Source organism: Drosophila montana, unplaced genomic scaffold (assembly GCF_035044405.1).
Source record: "Drosophila montana isolate Dmon_TW-CO22-7 unplaced genomic scaffold, ASM3504440v1 contig_3217_1, whole genome shotgun sequence".
Classification (NCBI taxonomy): domain Eukaryota; kingdom Metazoa; phylum Arthropoda; class Insecta; order Diptera; family Drosophilidae; genus Drosophila; species Drosophila montana.
The window spans coordinates 1,997,020-2,019,248 of record NW_026998097.1 but is presented as its reverse complement, the minus strand read 5'-3'; the positions used below and the strand labels follow the sequence as shown (position 1 = coordinate 2,019,248).

Genomic DNA, 22,229 nt, shown 5'->3' with positions numbered 1-22,229 from the left:
ACAAAAAACTTTCTTCTATGTAGCGTCTCTATAAAGACCGATACTTATATCGATATCAGAAAATACACAACCTACAAAAATGTTCATTAAAAAACAGTTGTAAGCTTTAGTAAATTCTAGTTTTATATTTCTAATTTTGGCTTCGTTAGGTGGGAAAGAATAGTCTTTCCAAGACTATTTTCTATATTTATTAACTTCCTAACAACCGAGACCACAGAGTTGATCGAATAAATATATACATTATTTACATACACATAAGAGAAGTTTAATTTAAATTAGCCTAAGCATAAAAATATTGTAAAATTTCACTCGGTTACCGATGGCACAGTGTTTAACGTTAAACGTCTTAACCGGCCCAGCACAAAGATCTCGTCAATCGCTCTTTTGGCATAGAATTTTTGATCTTCGGTAAGCTTGCGGTATTCTAAAGACCATGTCTGTGCGTATATTGCCGACTCCTCCGCCCCACTAACATCGTGGGACACAAAAACTTCAGAGAGACGTGAATTTGAGTTTGGAATGGTCGTAATACCAACATTAAGTGGATCATCATCGCTTTTAGCTTGCTGGACAAGAACCCCAGTGTTAACGCCAGCATCACTAGGCTCAGCTCCAGCGCCAGCACCTCGGAGAGCAATAAATGCAGCGACGTCTGTTGATGTGGGTTTCTTATCTAGCTCGTCAATCATTGTTTGCGCCCCAGAACTCTCTTCGTTGTCAACTTTAAGCTCGGCCTCCGCCTCCATCAAAATGTCTTCCACTGACATTTCTGCCTCATCATCTTTGAACCATTCCTTTGAGATATTTGCGTCTGCATATCCATTACAGTAGGCCTGCTTTTTTAAGTATTGCAAATGGCACTTGTGGCGGCGCAAATTTGTTGTGGATTTATGGGTGAACGACATAAGATTTTTGCATCCTATACAGTACAAGACGTGTTCCAATATTTTGCCGTCTTCTTTCTCAATCTTTCGATACACGCGCCATACAGTGCTGCGTGTGCTTTTATCATTTGTAGCAAGTTTGTAGATGCCATTTTCAATTTTATCACGTATATCTTCGTGCTTGGCAGCCATGAGTAGAATTACCCTTGTTTGTTATTTTGATAAATTTGTTGTGATTGTTTTTACTAATGGCTTGTCTATATAGAGATGGTAAACATCGAATGCAATTTGCATGCCACTATCGAATGTTACTGTCGATTACGTTACTGTTATTTATATATACTAACATTACTGTTAAGCAAATAAACTAATTAAAAAAAATTTAACAAAAAAAAAACTGCAAAAAGCAAAACGACTGATCAGGAAAAGTCACTCATTAATTTATACAATCTATTATCAAGAAAATATCGGCAATTGTGATATTTAACTTGAATAATGTGGCAACGCTTTCAAAACGCACATTGCGCCGGCATATTTTTGTTTTTATTTTATTAATTTAATAAATTCTACTGAAATTAAATATTTTCGATGGCTGTTTCGTGCTTTGACTTTTTGGGCTTTCAAGTAAGTCGCAGCATATAATTATAAGTTGCACAACAACTGGACACAATTCTGCCATTGATAATAGGAGGCGCTAAAAAAGATGCGCGATGTGGATGATAAAATTATCTACGCTCTTAATGCTCTTCCTACGGAATCGTTCAAGGGGCAAGTGAATAGTGAGAGTACTTGCCGCGATTTGTACTCTAAGCTGCAGCAGTCACATCTCACACGGGTAAATGCCTAAAAGAAAACATGTTGAATTTCTCTCAACTGCAATACATTTTAATTTTTTGATCCGGGCAGCAAACCAACATACGTAATTGCATAACCTTGTCGGCGACAACATTGAAGAAGCTACGCGAGAAAAGAGAGGCGCAGCCTAATGATGTGGACACCGATAGCCAATTTAAGGCAGAGCAACGGAAGGTACGTTCCAAATTTGTGTATTTGCTTATTGCCAAAGTAAAAATCTCGATTTGTTGCCAGCTGAGAGTATTGCAAGCGGAACTTAGTGTGGAAGATATCATCAAGGAACGTACATACAAAGCATTTAATGAACGTTGTAGAGCCTATTTTCATGCTGGCCAATGAATTTGTAGGCTAGCGGAGCTGATATCAGCGTGCAATGAAGGCAGTGCAGTGAATTGCTTAGTTGTAAGTGAAATTATTTGTAATATAAACAGACAGGTACTGCCTAGTAATTTGTTACTAACCCGTGCTGTTTACAAGCATTTGGATCTTTATTTTGAAAATAAATACATAAAACAATAACGAATCATTTCACTTCACACAATCCAAGTTCTTGTCATTCACCGCTTGGTAGGTTGTAAATCTTATGTATATCCCTAATCGGTAATCCTTTCGCCTGCGCCAAGGCCCCTAGCACAGTTTGGGTAGCATCTTTAAGATTGTTATATTCGTGTAAAAGTTTCATATGTTTTTGTTTTTGCTTTAGCAAAACATCTTCACTGATTATTTGGTCATTGGAATTTTCTTGCTCTTTGGAATTATTCATTGTTGGCGCTTTTTTATTGTAATGCCTTAACTGTTGATATCGATATCGAAATTTACCAAGTTGCACAATCAGCTGTAGAGTGCAGTGAAATTAGTCTGGCAACCTTAACGCCCAACTAAAAACGTGTGGAATATCGTGACTAAAATTTGCATTTGTGTTTTGTACTATAAATAGACGCTTGAAATTGGCAGATACACAGGTAAAGTGATAACAAATTGTGCTATAACTAGAAATAAAAATGAAAAGTCTTAAACCCCAAGTAGTCAATAGCAAAAAGAGCAATAGTATGCAGCATTTGCTGACGCTGACCTAAGCCCATCACACATACACACAAACGCGCCTACACTTGTATGCATGTCTGTATGTATTTACCATTAGAATGTGAAAGTGTTTGTCGCTGTGCAAATATAAAAGTACTCATAAAGTGCATTTATGATATTAAGAATTAGCATTTACCAGCGCCGTTTCACCGCGATGATTCAAATGCAAGCTCAATTCCCAAAAGGAAGTGCGTAAGCTGACTACCCTTCGTGCATGTACCAAAAGGTTATTGTAAAGCAAAAGGCAAGAGTGGTCGACTTGTCTATGCTCTATAAAATATAAATAAAAGCTTAAAAGATACGTTTGAAAGATCCCAAAACTAGGTAATTAATTGTCATCAGTTTACATTCATGTTGAGTCCCAAGCATATTTTTTATATCTAATGTCTATCATTAATATTTAGTGTGTGTGAATTGTATCATAACACGCGTAACACAGCTGACCTTTATACATATGTGTGCGTAAGTTTTTCAATACAAATTATTCACCTCATCAATGTAGGCACTGATTACGACTTGTTTTGGAATCTGTGTGCGCAATCTGAACTCAACAGAACTAAAACTAAAATTGTCAACTGTTAAGCATAAAAATTAAAAAAAAAAATATCTATATATATTATTTTCTGTCTTTTGCAGCACTCTTAATATCAACAGACATAAAATGTCCGCCACACACAAACAGCGCTATAAAAATGCCGCTCTGAATTCAACAGAGATGCGGCGCAGACGCGAGGAGGTTGGCATACAATTGCGTAAAACTAAACGTGAACAGCAGCTTTCGAAGCGCCGCAATGTTGTCCTTGACCCAACACCGGCCACCTCGCCAGGTGCCGGCATCGATAGCAGCAGCAGTGGCGAGTTGCATCTGCAAAGCGGCGACATGCACATGGCAGACAGTAGCAGCCATGGTATGGTTATGGGCGGGGGAGGAATGCAATCACATGGGGCTGGTCAGCCAGAGGGCTTTGTACCGCAATCGATTATCAATGCAGAGATGATTCAGATGCTATACAGCGATAAAGAAAGCGATCAGCTGGAGGCAACGCAAAAGTTTCGCAAGCTTCTGTCCCGCGATCCTAATCCACCAATCGAGGAGGTTATACAGAAAAACATTGTACCTCAATTTGTGACATTCTTGCGCAATAACACAAATGCAACGCTACAGTTTGAGGCAGCCTGGACACTGACAAACATTGCGTCGGGTACCTCGCACCAAACAAAGATTGTCATCGAGGCCGGCGCAGTGCCCATATTCATAGAGTTGCTGTCCAGCCCCCATGACGATGTGCAGGAGCAGGCTGTCTGGGCCCTGGGAAACATAGCTGGCGATTCACCCACGTGCCGCGATCATTTGCTTAGCTCTGGCATTCTGTTGCCGCTATTGCAGTAAGTAATGCAATAAAGATCAGCTCTACGATTAACTTAATTCTTTTCCAGCGTGCTGAGCACTTCCGACCGCATTACCATGATACGCAATGCTGTTTGGACGCTATCAAATTTATGCCGCGGCAAAAATCCGCCAGCCGATTTCTCCAAAATAGTACACGGACTACCCATATTAGCGCGCCTTTTGGACTACACTGACGTGGATGTGCTCTGCGATACATGCTGGGCCATTAGTTATCTATCGGATGGTCCCAACGACAAAATTCAGGCCGTCATTGATGCGGGCGTTTGTCAGCGGCTTGTCGAGCTGCTACTGTATGTTGTGCTGATAAATAATAGTTGTTTGCAATAATATGATAACTTGTTACATATTTTTAGGCATCCTCAGCAGAATGTGAGCACGGCGGCACTTCGCGCTGTGGGCAACATTGTCACCGGCGATGATCAGCAGACCCAAGTGATATTGAGCTATAATGCCTTGCCGTGCATCAGCCTTTTGCTATGCTCACCGGCCGAAACTATTAAGAAGGAATCTTGCTGGACCATATCAAATATTGCGGCTGGGAATCGCGAGCAAATTCAGGCGATTATAAATGCCAATATTTTCCCACAGCTTATGACGATAATGCAAACGGCCGACTTTAAAACACGTAAAGAAGCTGCTTGGGCCATAACAAACGCAACCAGTAGTGGCACTTCTGAGCAGATACATTATTTGGTTCAGGTTGGCTGCGTACCGCCCATGTGCGACTTTCTCACCGTAGTCGATTCGGATATTGTCCAGGTAGCTTTGAACGCCCTAGAGAACATTCTGAAAGCAGGCGAAAAGTATCAAGTGCGCCCCAATCCATATGCAATGACCATTGAAAAGTGCGGCGGTAAGATGAACTGAAAATGGTTATATTCAGAATAATACTTGATTTTGAACATTCAACAGGTCTCGACAAAATTGAATACCTCCAGGCACACGAGAATCGCGACATTTATCATAAATCATTCTACATCATTGAACAATACTTCGGCAACGAGGAGGAGGACACGCGTGTTGCGCCCGTTGCTGGCACTCAACAGTACGAGTTTAATCCGCACAATTTGCCCGACAGTGGATTCAATTTCTAGCATGACAACAGCAAACACAGAAAATATAACCATAAGCAAATGGTAATCTCTGGACGCATTCAGAGAGTAGTATCGGAATGTGTGTAGAACGGGTACAACGACAGGCACTGACAACACCGCAGTGTGCAGTCATTAGCATTTAAGTCAGACGGCCCCGACCTTTGTTTTACGTTTTTTTACGTTGTTTGTTTTCTTTTGTTACATACTCTTTATCATTATTATTATTTGCGGAAGCGTTCCGAAAATTCGATGTGTGCATATGGTCCAGGACCACGACTCCTGCATTTTAATCCAAATACGTTACAGACACAGATGTATGCAAGTTGCAAAATATACATATGTGTGTATGTATGTATGTGAATACAAGATCGATTTTTAGCTAGCTACATTAATAAATCCCTATATTTTATGTATATGCGATGCTTTCCTTATGACTGTAAATATTTTCATTATGCATATAAGTACACACATACGCATATATCTCCATACTTAGTTCGAAGCCGGCTTTGGTGTTGTTATTTATACATATTTACGTATGTATGCCTACATCTACATTAAATTTATAACGAATAACTTGAAAAGTTTTGATTTTGTTAAAAAAGTTGCAAACCATTATATTCGCTTAAGTTAAAAGTATAAAATGTTTATTTAATATAAATTGTCACTCAATAAAGAACAAGAATCAGACCAGGACGAATAGAAAATCTCAGTTGTACTATATTTTGCTATGCACATTGATATTAGAAGTTGGTGTAAAAATTTAATTTCTGCATTGTTTGAAATCGGCGATCGTCGTTCTAAAGAGTTTCGAAAACAAAACCAACAACTAACTCGCTATATACTAACAAAATGTGTAAAACAAACTATATTAGGAAATAAATAAAATAAAATCATTTACAAGCACGTACAATATGTTTCAGTCCCAAATGATTTTAAAAAATTGATATATTTTTTATAGGAATATATTTTATAGCATGGAATACGACTATAAAATATCGACAGACATATATCGATATCGATTGTACATGTAGACGACAATTGCGATAACACTTTAATTGTGTTCTGGCCGACGGATGAATCAGTATATTATTTGATATTCAACATGTCGCTTAGTGTTAATAAAAGCTACAAAATAATCAGCAGATGGATGCACAAAACTCTTACAGATTGGCAAATTGTTCTCAAAGCAAATGGCGCTGATGTTTTGATCTATGAAGAATACGTTGATTTCACAACCAATGTTAATCATTTTGAGTTATTTATTTTAATGTTGAGCAAACATTGCCCAAATTTGACGCATGTTCGTTTATTGTTTTCTGGCGAAAGTAGCGATTGTTTTGACGGTGGATTTGTGAGATCTCTGTTACAATTGCCAAACCTAATCTGTTTAAGTCTCTTTGATACCCCCGCATCCGAAAGTAAGTTTTAAACCGATCATATTTAGCATTATTCGATTGGTATAGAGACTTTTGCCGTTATCAGTTTTCGCCGCGCACCTGTTAAAGTTACAGTTAGCCGACTAAATAAACGGCATTTCACACTCCCCATGCTTTGAAGCTAATACAAAAATGTTCTGTTTATTATATTTATTTTTTGTAGTTTTGGCTCTAAAGACTGACTTTAATCAATTGACAACTTTAAAATTAAATAAAATAAAATCATTTACAAGCACGTACAATATGTTTCAGTCCCAAATGATTTTAAAAAATTGATATATTTTTTATAGGAATATATTTTATAGCATGGAATACGACTATAAAATATCGACAGACATATATCGATATCGATTGTACATGTAGACGACAATTGCGATAACACTTTAATTGTGTTCTGGCCGACGGATGAATCAGTATATTATTTGATATTCAACATGTCGCTTAGTGTTAATAAAAGCTACAAAATAATCAGCAGATGGATGCACAAAACTCTTACAGATTGGCAAATTGTTCTCAAAGCAAATGGCGCTGATGTTTTGATCTATGAAGAATACGTTGATTTCACAACCAATGTTAATCATTTTGAGTTATTTATTTTAATGTTGAGCAAACATTGCCCAAATTTGACGCATGTTCGTTTATTGTTTTCTGGCGAAAGTAGCGATTGTTTTGACGGTGGATTTGTGAGATCTCTGTTACAATTGCCAAACCTAATCTGTTTAAGTCTCTTTGATACCCCCGCATCCGAAAGTAAGTTTTAAACCGATCATATTTAGCATTATTCGATTGGTATAGAGACTTTTGCCGTTATCAGTTTTCGCCGCGCACCTGTTAAAGTTACAGTTAGCCGACTAAATAAACGGCATTTCACACTCCCCATGCTTTAAAGCTAATACAAAAATGTTCTGTTTATTATATTTATTTTTTGTAGTTTTGGCTCTAAAGACTGACTTTAATCAATTGACAACTTTAAAATTAGTTGGATTCGATGAAAATGTGACTGTTAGCGATTTTTCTAACATATTTGGTTCAATGAAGAATTTACAAAATGTGATATACGAGTACAAATCCTTTAGTGATAATCAAATTGTTGCCGCTTTGTCAAATGTATCAAAATTAAAATCCTTAACTTTGTACTATGCGCCGGAAAGCAAATGTAAGTCTGAAAGTAATATTATTAAAGAGTACGAATAATTGAACTATATTTATGAACACTTTCAGTAAAACAGTTGAAGAATTGTAACCAACTGGAAATACTTCATCTCTACAATATTGATAATACACTGGGTCCAGATGATTTCTTAGAAATCTTCAAAGCAAAGCGGGACTTACATACTTTATCGGTCTACTTTATAGATAGCACCTTGTGCAAGCAGTTATCTCAACTGGATGCGTATTGCCCGAAACTAACTTATCTGACGATTAATCAGCAGTTGAAGAACCTTTCTGATTTTGTAAATCTAAAATATCTAAGATTTGATATGAATGGTGAATCGAGCTTACCGATCTTTGAAACAAAAGAATTGGTCGACAGTTTATCCATAAGATATGCTGATCGACTTGAAATTTTAGATATCAGCATGGCTTCAAATCATGCACATACGACCGAAATTTTTAAGCTGAAATCCCTCAAGGCATTTTTATGTTTGTCGTGGCCCAGCAATATGTATCAATGTCTTACCAAACTAGAAAATCTTCAGTTTTTCTCTTTTGAAACCTATTCAGAAAATGTTGACGACAGCGATGCACTAATAAAAATGATTGTTAGTTGTAAGAATTTGGGATATTTGCGTTTGCCATACAAGACAGAACTTTTCGAAGAACCTTTTATAAATTTATCGTATTGTCTAAGTAAAAGTAGCATCCGACCGGAGTCCCCATTTGTGTTGTCTGTGTGCAGCAGGAGCGCAGTGGCCGATATAGAAGAAAAGGTAAAAGACTCTATGAAATGGCTGTAAAATTTGAATAATTATGTAATTATTTTAGTTGACGAAGCATACTCAAAGCAATTTGCTGCAATTGGATTGGAATGGAAATGTTTTTGCTTCCAAGCTCAAGGACCTAATCGCTTCCTTATGTCACACGGAAGCGAGCGCTGACGATAAAAGGATATATAAAAATCCAGTCAAAGCTGCTGGTGATCCTTCTGGTCCAGAGGATAGTTGGTTGTCAAATATGAATTATAAGTTGGCTCTAACAGCATGCTTTAAAAGATTTAATCTCGAATATGAATTGGAACTTGTTAATAGATGCCGAGATTTTGCCATCAGCAATGCTGAATATGAATTATCCAACATGCAATTCGCATTTAATTTTAAGTACGATGCAATAGATGAACAAAATGTGTATCCAAAGGAACGTAACTAGAATTCTAATTGCATTTAATAATTGCATTAACATAACGGTTCTGAGTTCATCAAATAAATCGTGAATCAAATTATATTCATTGGCAACACTAACATTTGAACACATTTTAAAAATTTCTGATCGATACGCTGTGGTGGCAGGTCGATAAGATATCAAATGACTTATCGATAATAGCGATATAAGACAATTCAGCGGCTACTTCGATTGGACAATGTCTTTGAATCAAACGATGTTAGTAAAAATAACGGGGAGAAATATTCAACAAATATTTTTTTAATGCAGTTTTTAAAAATCGTTAAAAACATTTATTTCAATTTAAATGATGTTAATGGATTGATGTCATTTTCCAGCTGGACGAATTCAGCTGCGTTTCACGAACCGCACTTTGTACGGTTTGGGCGTTAGTGTGATGCCCGGTTGCAGGATCAGCGATGGCGTTTCACCCTCTGGTAGGACAATGCTAAAGCGCTGCACAATCCGCACAAGAAACGAAAAAATACAGGCGCGCGCCAACGCATCGCCAAGACAGCGGCGCCGTCCCAGACCGAATGGCATAAAGTACTCGTCCTTACAGCACTTTCCGGCGGCATCAATGAAACGTTCTGGCCGAAACTCGTGTGGCTCGCTCCAATGTTGCTCGTCCAAGTGCACTGACCGCAAGCTAATAAGTATTGTGGTGTTCTTGGGTATATCGAAGCCGCCCAGTTTGGTAGGCCAGAGTGCGCGACGCGGGCCCGTTATGGGAGTTATGTGAAAGAAGCGTTGCACCTCCATGATGAAGGCGTCCATGTAGTGGAAGGACTCACGCCGACTGAGATGAGGAAATGCATCCGTCTCTGCGCCAACAGTCTGCACATTGGCGGACACCTCAGCATGCAGCTGCTCCTGCACATCCTTGCGCATGGCCAGCACCATTAATGCCAAGTTGATTGTATTGCTGGTAGTCTGCGAGCCAGCAATAAAAAAGTCCAGTATTGTCATCACCAGTTGTGTCTCGTTGAAGCTATCGGTGTCCTGTCGCTGGCTGTGCATCTCCTGCAGATAGGCGAAGATGAGATCGTTCTCGGGCAGCTGCTCTCCACGCGCCTGGCACTCTTCCAGGCGACGCTTGTGCTCTCCGATGGTTTCCATGAAGAAGCTGTAAAGCTCTGCATTCAGCTGTCGGATAAGATTGTAGCCCGTGCGATCGGGTGCCACATGACGCAGCCATGGAAACTGAGCCAGCAGTCCACCGCATATGTCGAATAACTTGGATCGTTTATTCATCAGCTCGAGCAGCCGGCGCAGTGTACCATCTTCATTACTGGTTATTCTCTCGCCCGCAATCAGGCACCAGAGCACATTGAGCACGCTCTGGGCCAACCAATTGACGGGCTCTATGGGCGCTGCTTCTGTGCGACTAAGTTGCTGCAGTAGCTCCTCCGCCTCGTGCTCTATTTGCTGCTCCATTTGGCTGCGGCCGTAGCCCACCTGACGCATTTGTTTCATGGCAAAGTTACGATGCTCGTACCAAAGTTGTCCATCCGTGCACGTGATGCCCTTGCGTGTGCCCATGGTGCGCAGTCGCAAAAAGAAGTTGTCCGGCCTACCCTCAAATACCTCCTGCAGCTGCACCTCACGCACCAGTTCGTGGCCCAGCGCCACCACCACATACTCCTCTCCCAGCTTCAATCCGAGCAGCTGGCTTTGATAGCGCTTCGCCCACTGCTCAAATAATATGTGCTGACCACCAACGGCACGTGCCTCTCTGCGGAACTGCAACGAGTTACCCAACCAAGGCAAGAAGCCAGGACCTAAAAGTAAAGTTAGTTAGATGGGTTAAAAATAAATGTGCCTTGGATCTTATTTACAATCTTGTGTTCTCATAGAGATAAAGATGCTAACTATATTTATATTTAGAGTTTTGCCTTTTGCTTTACACAAAAAAAGGGGCAATTAAAATCACTAAAGCAATAGTTTAACGAAAGATTATTAATTTAATCTTATCGCTCGAACTATTTGGCACTACCGAAAGTTTAATAGCAAAATCGACAGCCAAATCTCAATCTTTATAGTGTGGCTCACAACTTATCAAACATAGAACTCTTGATATATATTTAATTTGTCGTCTTTAAAATATATAATAAGTATGTTATATAGGGATATTAATTCAGTATAATTAATGAATAATACATAGAAGTACCCACAATTAATATACAACTAAATAATCAATCCAAATATAATGAATTATTTCTCGATTCAGTATTGTTGCATAAGATTTAGGCTTGGAAAATTCATATGTAAATCAGTTTGATGTCAAGACACCTACTCAAAATGTTGGGGTGAGGTGTCAGTCATCTAGTTGTGTGACAATTTTATCAATGAAGCCAATTTGAAATGCCAGACGCGTGTCGCCGTCGACGTCGCCGTCGCCGTCGCCTCCATAGCTGGTCACCGTGGGCTGGCCATAGTCGTTCAGCTGTCCATTTTCAGTTGGTCAATGCGAATACTCTAGACTAGCTGGACAGGGAGCGTGAGGCAGGTCGAGTGCCAGTGGGCACACTCTGTATCCATGGCACAGACAAATGGATTTGTATAACAGATATTGATAAACAAATTTGAAGCCAGGTAATTATATCTAGATATACAATCGAGTGAAATGCAATCCCATAGAAAGCCAAGTTCTATTCGCTGACTGGGCATGTTCTCTAAATTGGAGTACTTCCTTTATAGCAGTTAATCAACTAAATTTATTGAATGAATGAACTTCCGTTTGTAGCATTCATTTGAAATATAGAAATTTGATACTGATATCCAGACAGTTGTGCGAATTTTTAAAGTGTTTCCCATTTGACTATTTTTTATCGCTCACTCACCTGGCGGAAAATTGCGGGGTCGTCTGATTGAGTTCAATAACGAATATATCAGAAAGCCAATTAGAACCGTAACCAGAAAGATGATGACACTCATCTTGGCAATATCTGTAAACGAATTGCAGGCACTAAAAAAACATACGATATACACAATTAAAACGCGTCCGCACACCTCGCACGCTCGATGCCAACTAAAACTAAAGCCAATTGGATATGCGCACACGAGCCGAGAGAGCGTCGAGAGAGGCGTGCAAAAGCCACACAGCGACACACACAAACACACACACACGCAGAACTGGCGTTGGCGCCGGCTACGTGTGAATGTGGGCCCATTGATCGTACAAAATGTTGATAAAGGCAAACACAGCAAGAACTATTTGATAACTACAGTTATTCAATATAAACACTCTTTTATATAAAGAGAGCCTCTGAATTACGTTCTCTTAGTAATTACTTAAAGCGGTTGTTCAAAGTCTACAAAATTCAACCATTGACAATTAAAGTATTCTTTGTAATGTATACAAAATGTTGTATTTAGAAATATCAATTAATATATAGGGACATCTGATCAACAACAACTTTAGATACTTCATTTAAATGCTTAAGAAATAAAATCAAAGCTATATGTAAATGTACACATTTATATTGACATTGTGAAAATTGATGTAAATATCAAATAAATCAATACAATATAAAATCGGATATTTATAGTTTAAGAACCTCTTCAGAACTAAAGGTGTTTTGGAATCGATTTCATTAAAAGGTTTCCTTTGCGTGACTATTCTCTAGAGGAATACGGAGTTCTTAGCAATTATGTAGTCAATGTCATTTGTCCATGGATTCTTGAAGGCGCGCCATTCGCTCTGGAGCTGTACGTAGCCATTGTCCTTGCAGCGAAAGCGATAAATCTGCGTGGTGACAATCTCGTGGAGTTGCATAACCATTTTATGGGATTCGACCAGAGCAGAAATGTCCTCGTTGTGGAAATACTCGTAAAAGCTGGTGCCCAGTATTTCTTGGGGCAGATACCCAATCACCAGCGTAGCACTAAAACACCAAAAACCAAATACATATGTAAAATGTGAATGTATTGCAATTGCTATGACCTACCGTTGATCAATAAATAGGAACTTGCCTTCCACAGAGTGGCGTGATATGAAGAGCACATGCCGGATATTCGGATTGTTGTCCAGCGAGGTTGGCATGCTCGTCTTGAGCACGTTGGTTGGGATCCGTCCAATGGCCACGAGGCAGGCGAGATTCGTTGTTTGATCATCACTATCGCCATCCTGATCCTCGTCCTTGATCGGCATCCACGATTTCAGATAGCCAGTGCACTGTATTCCCTGATATTTGTGGTCCATGCTTAGCTTCGATTTGCGTTTTGTGGAGCTGCGTGAACTCGAAGATGTGTCCGACTCCTCCTTAATTTGATCGTTTGCGGCACGCAGTTTCATTCGACAGAAAAAGGAACGACGCCCGCCCGGACAAAGGCGGCACAAGCTCTGCGGCACATCCGTCTTGACGGGCAACATGGCTGCGTGAAAGTGATTTGAAAAATGGTTTAGTAATCAATTCATTTGGTAGTTTCGCTGGATATTCACTTTTGGCATCGATAAGTCGCTCCCTGGGACACTGCTCCAGTGAGGACAGCTGCTCCTTGACCTTGCTTATATCCTTGGGATGAAGCACATCGAACCAGTTCTGGCCTAGCAGATCGGCTGGAGTGCAATTTAAGACGCTCGACACAGATTCCGACACATACAAAATGCGTCCGCGATCACAACCGACAACAAATAGAAAGCCCTCTGAGGCTTGCAATATGATCATCTTAAGCTCCTGCTCAGACAGAAAACTTGGCGTATAGCTAGCCCCATTATAGGGATGTAGGCCGCCGCGTATACCCCGCAAATGCTGCACAGCCATACGTAACACTGTTAGTTTGTCCAACTTGCGCTGCATCGCATAGCACATTGGTATCATTGAGGACAGTTCGTTAATGTAGGTGTTCATCTTATCGCGACGCCTTTTCTCAATTTCACTGTGATTTTGCCTACAAAAATGTTATGTTTTTATTTATAGTTGTGTATATACAGATAGCGATTTCATACTTTCGATTTTCATCTGTGCGCATCGACTTTTCCTCATCAAATGGGTCATCATCCAGTTCATTACGGTTTTCACTGTAAGATGGACTTTATATTTGATATTGTTGTACTCTCAGGTATGCTAATAATAATCAAACATTATTAAACAGCAATAATAAAAATACCTGTCGAAACCATCAATATATATAAAAAAAAAAAAAACATCCACCCCATTAAGCCGAAAATAATGAGGCAACTGTTGCTCGGGCTACTTACATCCCCTGTCCCAACAACACACGTAAACCCACTGAATTTGAATGTGTGTGCGCGTGAGTGTATCTGTGACATACAGGGAATTATACACGCACACTTATGAATACGTAGGAAATGTATAATTTGCAATGCGCAAGCAATAGAACTCACATATCTTGCATCGTTTTGCGTAGAAAACTTCGCAAACGGCTTTGGCCTTAATGTACGGCAATGTTGTTAAGATATTAAAAACGATTTAAGTTGGTAAGAATTATTGTTTACAAACAGTTGTAAGAACCATCAACAGAACCAAATCGCAGCACGAACACGACAATTGGGAAGTATCTGCAGTTTGCCAAATGCAAGCTTTTGCTCAGACTTAAGCTTTTCTGTCTGTCTGGCAACTCGCAACGTCGCTGCATAGAAAGCTCGTTGCATTTGCAATGCAAAGCTATTGTGCTCACAATTTATGAATTTTTAATTTTATTTGTTATAAAAAGGTTCTTTTTAAATTTAATTTTATAAAATATACAACATATTTAAAACAAAACACAATTCAAAAATTAAATATGATACATTTTGTCTAAACATATAGTTATAACCTGCATATAGCGATCCCAAAGACAACGCGTTTCTTGGTCCCTGTAGAACAAATACTTTAGTTTGGCAAAAATGTACATAAAACAAGATCAACTCACCTAGATATTTCCAAATCCAGAACGCTCTGTGTTATTGAAGACATAAATTTGTTAACCTGCTCGCGATTCCAGCCGTTTTGACGCCAAGGATCTACCAGCCTCTCGCATAGATCGACAAATAGATCTCGCAGCTCACGATTTCGATGCAGATTACACGCAATGGTAATAAGCGCACGCCAGTAAGAACGGAAATTACCATCCAGCTCGTGAAAGACTCGCTCCAGAAAAACAGGCTTTAGCCGCAAACAGACAAGACTGCAATATATACAAATCAGTTAACAAGATAAGCAAATATAACATTAAGAAGACATACTGTTTAATTTCCTTTTCCTTGTCCAGCAAACAGCGTAGTTCACGTAAATCTAGCAGAAATTCCTTATCCATTTCAGTGTCATAGTACTCGGGTCCGGTGTGCTAATAAGATATCAAACTTATTAGGCGTTCATTATTTTGGACGCAATGGCTACCTGGTAAGTGTATGTCCAGTAAATCATGATGGCGTGTGAACAAGTGAGCAAATCGCTAAAGGTCAAATATTGCAATTTCTTTTTGGACGTTTCGAAGCGCAAGCAAGCCAGAAATACTATGCAGGCATATTTCCTGAAATAAATGTTTGTCAAGTTTAATTGTTACTTATCTATATAATTAGCTTACTTGGCCAGTTCGTTCGATATAAAGAAATGCTGCATAATATTATTGGTCAACGTTCCGGGTAGCTCCTCAACAGCCCGGAAAATGCGTTTCACGTTGTCAAATTGACGTCTGCTCGAAGACAAATAGGTGAATAATATTCAGATCCATACTTATATCCAATCACATATTACGTACCGACACGACTTAAGCTTAACACACGTTTTTTCGCCCACTTCGTCCAGATCCTTGCGATAGCGTGAACTCAACTTCTTTCCCAAGATTTCGCGTGCCACAACATCATCGATCGAATAGTATTTCTCAATGATTAGGTCTCGCGTATGATGCTCCAATTGGAAACAGGATTGTTCCATCAATTTTGTGGGCGCATGCAAATAAGTTTCAATCAGCGAATAGGTTCGATAATGGTCCAACACATCGGAAGCAATCAAGTCAATTGGCGCACCCATTGAATGACCAAATCCTTTCTGCTTCAAGTAGCACACCGCTTCGCTGGCTTTGGAAAGAATGTTTCAAAAAACACTTTTAACAAAAATAAAAGCATTAATGAACGACATACAAGAAAATCCTTCGATCCATAGTTGGTAAATTTCTGGATCCACAAGGGTGTAGTTGCTTATAAAAACGTCAACATCCGCCTAAGGAAAACAATGTCAAATACATTGATATCCATTAATTAACTTAATAACATTAAATTTACCATTTTTGTTATTATTATCAGAGTCTTATCGAATTGCTTTCAACAAGTTCGATAGACCGACGGACTGAACAGAATGAGCGAACAAAGTAACTGATTGGTTCATTATTTTATACCGCTTTTGTCGCGGTTTCAGATTTTATTTTATTTTTCAGATCCTAAAGCAACACATGTTGAAATTAAACATTATTGTTTTTTTAATTGTAACCACTACACATAAAATTTAAACGGAATTTCTTTTATTCCTTATTTTAGGTTATGGTATATTTCCAATCATATTTACAATTTTTGTCGTAGACGAATTACAGAGAATATGAGCATGAATCGTTTATTAGAAGTATTTTTTAGTGAAACTTGTAACTGAAAAGTCGCAGCCAAGCCGAACTATTCGATTAATTAATGATACAATGCGCATGCCCAGTTAGTCGATTTTAAATAAATAAAAATATCTGATTAAAAACCGGCGGATAGTATCTGCATAAAAAAATAATGGCTTTAATTTTAGTACATGTAATGTAAAATATATGTTTTTTATTTATTTGTTCGATATACTAAATAAATGCCCTCATCGAATATAAATCGAATGCGGTAAAAAATATATATCGATTATATCGATACATCGTTGTGTTTCTTATATCGCTACGGATATCAACTTTTAAGAAATGTAAAAATGTAAATTGCAACATATAAAATAACTGTAAATAGCCAAAGGCAACGTGCACAACACAAGTTCAGTGTGAATGGTGTGCGCGCAAATCAATTGTAAACGCAACAATAACCAAAACAGCAACAACAACAACAACAGTAACGACAACAGACGTCGTAGCCGTAGCCCAATTGCAATTGCAACAATTCGATGAACAACTTCACATTCATATCCAACAAACAGAAAAAGGAAACCAACAGAAGCAGAAGAAGAAGAGTGAATTTGTTGTGTCGTGTTGTTGTGGTGCAGAATGGAACAGGATTCCTCAACTGAACTGCATTTGAGCAGAATACGTGAAGTGAAAGATTTGGCCGCATTAAACGACGACGTGCGCGATGTTGTGAAAGAAGAGGTCACATTAGAGAATCACCATCATCATCAGGTAAATCAACACACAAAAACTTACTCTGACTGGCGTTGGCGGCAAGGGTGGTTCGTTGGTTCGTTCGCCAGTTGGTTCCTTCGTATGTTCGTTCATTCGTTTTCGTTGGATGCCCGCGCAGCCAACGCGCAGTTGTAGAACGCGCTGCCTACTTGTGCATGTGTGTGTGTGTGTGTGTTTAAGTGGGGATGTGCAAGTGTATGTATGTGTGCCTCTCTATAGAACAAGTGGTGTGTGAATGGAAGGGGGGGCGGCGGCGGCGTGCTGTTGGGTTTATGAAAGGGGGAGGCGGAGGCGGCGCAACAAAAATGCGCGCGGTGCTTGCGCCCTACACAGCCCACAGTGACAGTTAGAGTCTCAGAGCCAGAGCCAGAGCCAGAGCAAGAGCCCGCCACCACCACCACCACCACAGCCAACTCCAGCAACGTCAGAATTTGTGTGTGGCGCAAATTGTTGTGTATACCGATTTTCATTTTTCCATGCTGTGTTGTTTACTTACACAAACGAAATTTTCTTTGATTTCTTCCATGTAAAATTAATAATAAAATACAAACTAAAATTTAAATACAAAATAAATTAAAACTAACAATTGTCGTAAATGTTCGTGTGACGGCAAATCAAACAAACAAACAAACAACAACGCAACGCATCGCAACGCTGTAACTCTGTGACTCTGTAATGTGCGCTATGGTAATGCAGTTGGATACGAAAGTTCGCATGGTCACATCCTCCTCAAACGACAACAGCGGCAGCGGCGGTGTCGGCGGCGGCGGCGGTGCAAATGGCGGTGGCGGCGTTGTATCAGTGCCCGTATCACTGCCCATCGGCTCAATGATAACTGGGACGGCCTTTAATGTGATTACGCCCGATCAGCTGCCGCACTTCAAGCCGATGCTGTGCGTCGACAACAATGGCTACCTGTCCAGCAGCACGGTCAGCATGGGCAGCGACCTCAAAACGATTGTCATACAGCAGCAGCAGCAGCAACAGCAGCAGACACAGACGAGCGTCAATAGCGGCGCTGGCAACACAAACACCACCGCCACAAACACCATTGGACTGAATCACGATGGCTCTGGTAGCAATAATAGCCATGACAGCATCGGGACACTCGAGCATGCTGCTGGCGGCGGTGGTGGCGGCAACACAACGGGCTCCACAGGCTGGGCGGAAACAACATCTAGTACACAGCACATGGAGGTCTTCCAGATACGCTGTAAAACCACCTCCGCCGAACTATATCGCAGCAAACTGGGTTCCGGTGGCCGAGGGCGTTGTGTCAAATATAAAGACAAATGGCACACGCCCAGCGAATTTGAGCACGTGTGCGGTCGCGGCTCCAGCAAGGATTGGAAACGCTCTATCAAATATGGTGGCAAATCGTTGCAGTCCCTCATCGATGAGGGCACGCTTACGCCGCACGCAACCAACTGCAGTTGCACAGTCTGCTGTGACGACGAAGCAGGTGAGTCAGGTGAGAGATGCATACTATCAAACAAAACAAAACAGAAAACACACCCACTCTTTTTTTTTTTTTAATAAACATTTCTATAGTCCAAAAGAAATTTCAAATGCCATCAGTAATTGTCTAGTACTAAAATTCTTCTGAAATTTTGTATTTACCCAAAACAAAGGCTATTTGCCTTCAACTTCCTAATATGTATTTTGTTTGGCAAGAAAAAAATGAGTTTCAAGTCAGAATCAGAATAAGGAACTTTTAACTAGTTTCGAACAAGAATTGAGGCGATTCATTATTCTTATTATTGAGGATCTATTTGTATTTGAAGAAACCCATATAAAATCGGCAACAAGAAACGATTAAATTTCAAATATATATTTTGTTCTATATTCAATACAAATTTCAAAAAGGCATTTCTAGAAATTGTAGTTTGTTTTAACTCTGACTAGCTTTAATCATGGTTCAATCTGACTTCACCTAAGTAGACAATTCGATATCGTTAAATACCAAACATTTCTTAGAAATTTTAAGGTCTACCCAATTTGTAATAAATTAAGTTAAAAGTGAATCGGTGATATATTTAAATAGATCCAAATCTTAGAGTTGACCTTTGATCACATTTACATCATTTTTTGGGACAGTTTTCTTATCTGTGCCAGCACAACAAACAATTATATTAATACCAGAAAACTTGTTTTTTAGCCTCCGGTCCTGTGCGTCTATTCACGCCGTATAAGCGACGAAAGCGAAATCAAACCGATCTCGATGTGGAACCTGGGCCCAAACGCAAACGCAATACACATAGCAACAATAATAATAACAACAATAATAGCAACACTAACAACAACAACACAAGCGGAAGCAGCATCAATAACAACAACAATAACGTGGACCCAACGCAAGCAACCGCCACCAATGTTGTCGACGATAATAACATGTTTTTAGCCGAAGACAACATTACGTCCAAGGATGAACCGTGGGCGGCGCTCAATGACAGTTTAGACACCTCCACCGAGCTGGTTGACCAAACGCAAATGGGCAATCCGTACGAGCGCGAAACGTTTGTGGTTAACATCAACGATACGGGCTCCATTGCCGTGCTGGATAGCAGTCAATCGATGAAGAACATCGAACACGTTTACTGCACCATGGTGAAGGCAACCAACGATTTTAAACGCCTGCTCAACGATATGAAGCAGAACTACGAGCGACGCATCGAGGTTCTGCAAAAGGAACGCGATGCGGCGGTATCCGCGATGCGTGTCCAGGTCCATACAGACATTGATGATCCCAATATATCGGGCTCATTACATGGCAACGAGATCATATCGGCAAAGAAGGTAAGCACATACTGGATACCATATTAAATATTCAAAAACTAAATTTGTTCTCATTCGAATTGTTTGCAGTGCGCCAACTGCAATCGGGAGGCGCTGGCCGAGTGCTCGCTGTGTCGAAAGACGCCGTATTGTTCGGAATTTTGCCAGCGCAAGGATTGGAATGCTCATCAGGTGGAGTGCGCAAGGAATCCACAAACGACAACGCAACAGGTCATGTTATTGATCGATGATCAGTCCTAAGCAACGTAACGAATTGTACATACAAATTTTACTAATAATTAAATATATGATTACGCAAGGCCCCCTTATCCCAATCAGATAAACCAATTCCCTGTTCCAACCAGTACACAATACCCATGTGTCCAACTCCTTAGCAAGCCCTCCCATTAGACTTATGTCCTATTATAATGTAATTCTTAAAAGTACATATAACTATATAAATATATATGTATATATATTTATATATACATTTTACTATCGACCGTAGAAAACAAAAACAAAAAATAATAATCAGAAGTTTTGTAGCAAGCGTAAATCAAAGCAAGCGTCCAAAACGGGCTTCTTGGCATAGCGTAAATGGAAAAGTATAGCTGCGATTTGATAGAATGCAACAAAATCCGATAACTTTAACGTGTAATTCAATTTAAATTAAATTTATAAATAGTTGCAAAGCGCATAGCATAACTAACAATGTCCCCCCAATCCGAAACAACTCCCCCCCCCATCATACTTTTTTCTGCTTGACAAATTTTTGCATGAAACAAAAGTAAAAGTAAAAAAAAAAATAAAATAAAAACAAAACCAAACGCGAAAAATAAGCAGAAATACAATACATATTCGTCTATGTATACATTTTTCATTAGACACTAAGCACATAGTTAAACTTTTAACATTTTACGATTATAATTTTATGGATCTACTGCCCGTCGTTACAAGCATCCAATAAAGATTTCAAACAAAAAAAAATAAAAATAAACAAATAAAAACGAAAGATGTGAAGAAAACTAAACAAATCACAAACATTTAATTGCAAAAACATTTAATTATTAACAAATTACATAGATGTGTGTAAGTTTCCGTGTCGTTGGGGTACTTTCTCCCACGTTCCATTGTAAAGATTCTTGCCCCCACATACGTCCACTCCTCCCCCCTCGTAAGAAGCTGTAACCATTTCAAGTAGTACGTAGTCCATATGCAAACACATTCATATATACTTATGTATGTAGTATATATATTATATATATATAAATATCTTTAAACTAGCTATATATTCCGGTTCACACAGTCACAGCGGACACACACACACACACACACACACGAGCACAACCAATTGCAACTCAACCAATTTCTAATAGATATTACAGATCAGTTAGAGTCCGTTGATAATTCGAAACCAATTCTTAGCGAATTTGAAATCTTTGTTTTCAGATGTCTGTAACGTTTTTTTCTAAAAACAAATACAAACACAATTACAAGAACAGAACAAGCAGAAAGAGAGTGCGATGAACGAAAAGAAAAATATATACATACATTTAAATGTACAACGCTTACTTGTTGTCGTATTCTTTGTGTTTCTTTGTTTTTTTTTTTTAGTTTTTTTTGCATATAAAATATGAAAATATACCTTTAGGTAAGTACTTCAGTGTATCAAAAATATATGTAAAATATTTGGTAGCTGTTACAGGATTTCCTTGTTGGCCAATATTCTTCAAGTATAGCATAGCATACTTTTCGGAACGTACGCAGAAAACGTCAATGCATTAGTTGAGTGGGCTTAAGTTTCCGTTTGAATAATTTTAACTGTTTTACCGTATAATCAAAGCAATCTTTATCCTAATTTCACTTTAAATACTGATTAGTCGTTCGCATTTCAGTTGACTTATTGTATTGACACTTTATCTTTTTTGAATATTATCTCACTTTATTTTCTTGCTTGTACTTCTGGTAATTCACTCTGATGGCTTGCGAAGCAACT

The 22,229-nt window shown here is 39.1% G+C and overlaps 8 protein-coding genes and 2 long non-coding RNA genes across 16 annotated transcripts; 4 read left to right on the top strand and 6 right to left on the bottom strand.

Annotated features, from left to right (window-relative positions):
- Positions 1 to 145: 145 nt before the first annotated feature.
- Positions 146 to 1,151, bottom strand: LOC135433203 (uncharacterized). Its single transcript, XM_064689200.1, has one exon. The coding sequence runs from the start codon at positions 1,074 to 1,076 to the stop codon at positions 306 to 308; it is 771 nt and encodes a 256-aa protein (XP_064545270.1). The 5' UTR covers positions 1,077 to 1,151; the 3' UTR covers positions 146 to 305.
- Positions 1,152 to 1,360: 209 nt separating this feature from the next.
- Positions 1,361 to 2,258, top strand: Ccdc58 (Coiled-coil domain-containing 58). Its single transcript, XM_064689205.1, has 4 exons — positions 1,361 to 1,508; positions 1,573 to 1,719; positions 1,791 to 1,913; positions 1,974 to 2,258. Exons 1-4 carry the CDS (start codon positions 1,473 to 1,475, stop codon positions 2,076 to 2,078), a joined length of 411 nt encoding a protein of 136 aa, XP_064545275.1. The 5' UTR covers positions 1,361 to 1,472; the 3' UTR covers positions 2,079 to 2,258.
- LOC135433211 (DNA repair protein SWI5 homolog) lies at positions 2,189 to 2,567 on the bottom strand. The gene has a single exon (XM_064689208.1). It carries the CDS (start codon positions 2,500 to 2,502, stop codon positions 2,293 to 2,295), a length of 210 nt encoding a protein of 69 aa, XP_064545278.1. The 5' UTR covers positions 2,503 to 2,567; the 3' UTR covers positions 2,189 to 2,292.
- Positions 2,562 to 5,740, top strand: Kap-alpha1 (karyopherin alpha1). Its single transcript, XM_064689166.1, has 5 exons — positions 2,562 to 2,701; positions 3,459 to 4,208; positions 4,260 to 4,523; positions 4,587 to 5,086; positions 5,146 to 5,740. Exons 2-5 carry the CDS (start codon positions 3,484 to 3,486, stop codon positions 5,325 to 5,327), a joined length of 1,671 nt encoding a protein of 556 aa, XP_064545236.1. The 5' UTR covers positions 2,562 to 2,701; positions 3,459 to 3,483; the 3' UTR covers positions 5,328 to 5,740.
- Positions 5,741 to 7,164: 1,424 nt separating this feature from the next.
- On the top strand, positions 7,165 to 9,183 carry LOC135433214 (uncharacterized). Its single transcript, XR_010437033.1, has 4 exons — positions 7,165 to 7,513; positions 7,695 to 7,919; positions 7,985 to 8,694; positions 8,750 to 9,183. It is a non-coding gene; the product is annotated as an uncharacterized LOC135433214 (long non-coding RNA).
- A 255-nt stretch (positions 9,184 to 9,438) lies between these two features.
- Positions 9,439 to 12,150, bottom strand: LOC135433182 (probable cytochrome P450 305a1). The gene is made up of 2 exons (XM_064689169.1): positions 11,986 to 12,150; positions 9,439 to 10,923 (listed from the first exon to the last, which is right to left on the bottom strand). The coding sequence occupies exons 1-2, from the start codon at positions 12,077 to 12,079 to the stop codon at positions 9,491 to 9,493; spliced, it is 1,527 nt and encodes a 508-aa protein (XP_064545239.1). The 5' UTR covers positions 12,080 to 12,150; the 3' UTR covers positions 9,439 to 9,490.
- A 520-nt stretch (positions 12,151 to 12,670) lies between these two features.
- On the bottom strand, positions 12,671 to 14,656 carry cyc (cycle). 2 transcript variants are annotated; one of them, XM_064689181.1, is made up of 5 exons: positions 14,493 to 14,656; positions 14,094 to 14,177; positions 13,587 to 14,035; positions 13,093 to 13,519; positions 12,671 to 13,029 (listed from the first exon to the last, which is right to left on the bottom strand). In XM_064689181.1, exons 1-5 carry the CDS (start codon positions 14,501 to 14,503, stop codon positions 12,768 to 12,770), a joined length of 1,233 nt encoding a protein of 410 aa, XP_064545251.1. In that variant the 5' UTR covers positions 14,504 to 14,656; the 3' UTR covers positions 12,671 to 12,767. The 2 variants fall into 2 exon arrangements, with proteins under 2 accessions (XP_064545251.1, XP_064545252.1); XM_064689182.1 differs by having other exon boundaries at positions 14,094 to 14,165.
- Positions 14,657 to 14,781: 125 nt separating this feature from the next.
- On the bottom strand, positions 14,782 to 17,999 carry Fibp (acidic fibroblast growth factor intracellular-binding protein). Of its 4 annotated transcripts, none has more exons than XM_064689186.1 (8): positions 17,955 to 17,999; positions 16,230 to 16,308; positions 15,848 to 16,166; positions 15,674 to 15,781; positions 15,487 to 15,619; positions 15,333 to 15,433; positions 15,020 to 15,274; positions 14,782 to 14,963 (listed from the first exon to the last, which is right to left on the bottom strand). In XM_064689186.1, exons 1-8 carry the CDS (start codon positions 17,982 to 17,984, stop codon positions 14,885 to 14,887), a joined length of 1,104 nt encoding a protein of 367 aa, XP_064545256.1. In that variant the 5' UTR covers positions 17,985 to 17,999; the 3' UTR covers positions 14,782 to 14,884. The 4 variants fall into 4 exon arrangements, with proteins under 4 accessions (XP_064545256.1, XP_064545255.1, XP_064545257.1 ...); XM_064689185.1 differs by lacking the exon at positions 17,955 to 17,999 and adding an exon at positions 17,480 to 17,566; XM_064689187.1 differs by lacking the exon at positions 17,955 to 17,999 and adding an exon at positions 16,371 to 16,494.
- On the top strand, positions 16,991 to 21,084 carry Deaf1 (deformed epidermal autoregulatory factor 1). 2 transcript variants are annotated; one of them, XM_064689158.1, is made up of 4 exons: positions 16,991 to 17,455; positions 18,155 to 18,929; positions 19,617 to 20,254; positions 20,324 to 21,084. In XM_064689158.1, the coding sequence occupies exons 1-4, from the start codon at positions 17,324 to 17,326 to the stop codon at positions 20,492 to 20,494; spliced, it is 1,716 nt and encodes a 571-aa protein (XP_064545228.1). In that variant the 5' UTR covers positions 16,991 to 17,323; the 3' UTR covers positions 20,495 to 21,084. The 2 variants fall into 2 exon arrangements, with proteins under 2 accessions (XP_064545228.1, XP_064545229.1); XM_064689159.1 differs by having other exon boundaries at positions 16,992 to 17,455; positions 18,155 to 18,920.
- Positions 21,085 to 21,276: 192 nt separating this feature from the next.
- Positions 21,277 to 21,919, bottom strand: LOC135433215 (uncharacterized). 2 transcript variants are annotated; one of them, XR_010437035.1, is made up of 3 exons: positions 21,785 to 21,914; positions 21,469 to 21,701; positions 21,277 to 21,415 (listed from the first exon to the last, which is right to left on the bottom strand). It is a non-coding gene; the product is annotated as an uncharacterized LOC135433215 (long non-coding RNA). The 2 variants fall into 2 exon arrangements; XR_010437034.1 differs by having other exon boundaries at positions 21,277 to 21,701; positions 21,785 to 21,919.
- Positions 21,920 to 22,229: the final 310 nt, after the last annotated feature.

Coding starts and splice junctions, on each gene's coding strand:
- LOC135433203 (XM_064689200.1), bottom strand. CDS start 1,076: ATGGCTGCCAAGCACGAAGATATACGTGATAAAATTGAAAATGGCATC.
- Ccdc58 (XM_064689205.1), top strand. CDS start 1,473: ATGGCTGTTTCGTGCTTTGACTTTTTGGGCTTTCAA. Junction 1,720..1,790: donor AGCAGTCACATCTCACACGG/GTAAATGCCTAA, acceptor TGATCCGGGCAG/CAAACCAACATACGTAATTG. Junction 1,914..1,973: donor TTAAGGCAGAGCAACGGAAG/GTACGTTCCAAA, acceptor ATTTGTTGCCAG/CTGAGAGTATTGCAAGCGGA.
- LOC135433211 (XM_064689208.1), bottom strand. CDS start 2,502: ATGAATAATTCCAAAGAGCAAGAAAATTCCAATGACCAAATAATCAGT.
- Kap-alpha1 (XM_064689166.1), top strand. CDS start 3,484: ATGTCCGCCACACACAAACAGCGCTATAAAAATGCCGCTCTGAATTCA. Junction 4,209..4,259: donor ATTCTGTTGCCGCTATTGCA/GTAAGTAATGCA, acceptor ATTCTTTTCCAG/CGTGCTGAGCACTTCCGACC. Junction 5,087..5,145: donor GACCATTGAAAAGTGCGGCG/GTAAGATGAACT, acceptor AACATTCAACAG/GTCTCGACAAAATTGAATAC.
- LOC135433182 (XM_064689169.1), bottom strand. CDS start 12,079: ATGAGTGTCATCATCTTTCTGGTTACGGTTCTAATTGGCTTTCTGATA. Junction 10,924..11,985: donor ACCCCGCAATTTTCCGCCAG/GTGAGTGAGCGA, acceptor CTTTACTTTTAG/GTCCTGGCTTCTTGCCTTGG.
- cyc (XM_064689181.1), bottom strand. Junction 14,036..14,093: donor CGCACAGATGAAAATCGAAA/GTATGAAATCGC, acceptor ACATTTTTGTAG/GCAAAATCACAGTGAAATTG. Junction 13,520..13,586: donor GCGACTTATCGATGCCAAAA/GTGAATATCCAG, acceptor ACTTTCACGCAG/CCATGTTGCCCGTCAAGACG.
- Deaf1 (XM_064689158.1), top strand. CDS start 17,324: ATGGAACAGGATTCCTCAACTGAACTGCATTTGAGCAGAATACGTGAA. Junction 17,456..18,154: donor AGAATCACCATCATCATCAG/GTAAATCAACAC, acceptor ATGGTAATGCAG/TTGGATACGAAAGTTCGCAT. Junction 20,255..20,323: donor AGATCATATCGGCAAAGAAG/GTAAGCACATAC, acceptor AATTGTTTGCAG/TGCGCCAACTGCAATCGGGA.
- Fibp (XM_064689185.1), bottom strand. CDS start 17,551: ATGAACGAACATACGAAGGAACCAACTGGCGAACGAACCAACGAACCA. Junction 16,309..17,479: donor TGCCGCCAACGCCAGTCAGA/GTAAGTTTTTGT, acceptor TGTTTTCCTTAG/GCGGATGTTGACGTTTTTAT. Junction 15,620..15,673: donor ATATCGAACGAACTGGCCAA/GTAAGCTAATTA, acceptor CATTTATTTCAG/GAAATATGCCTGCATAGTAT.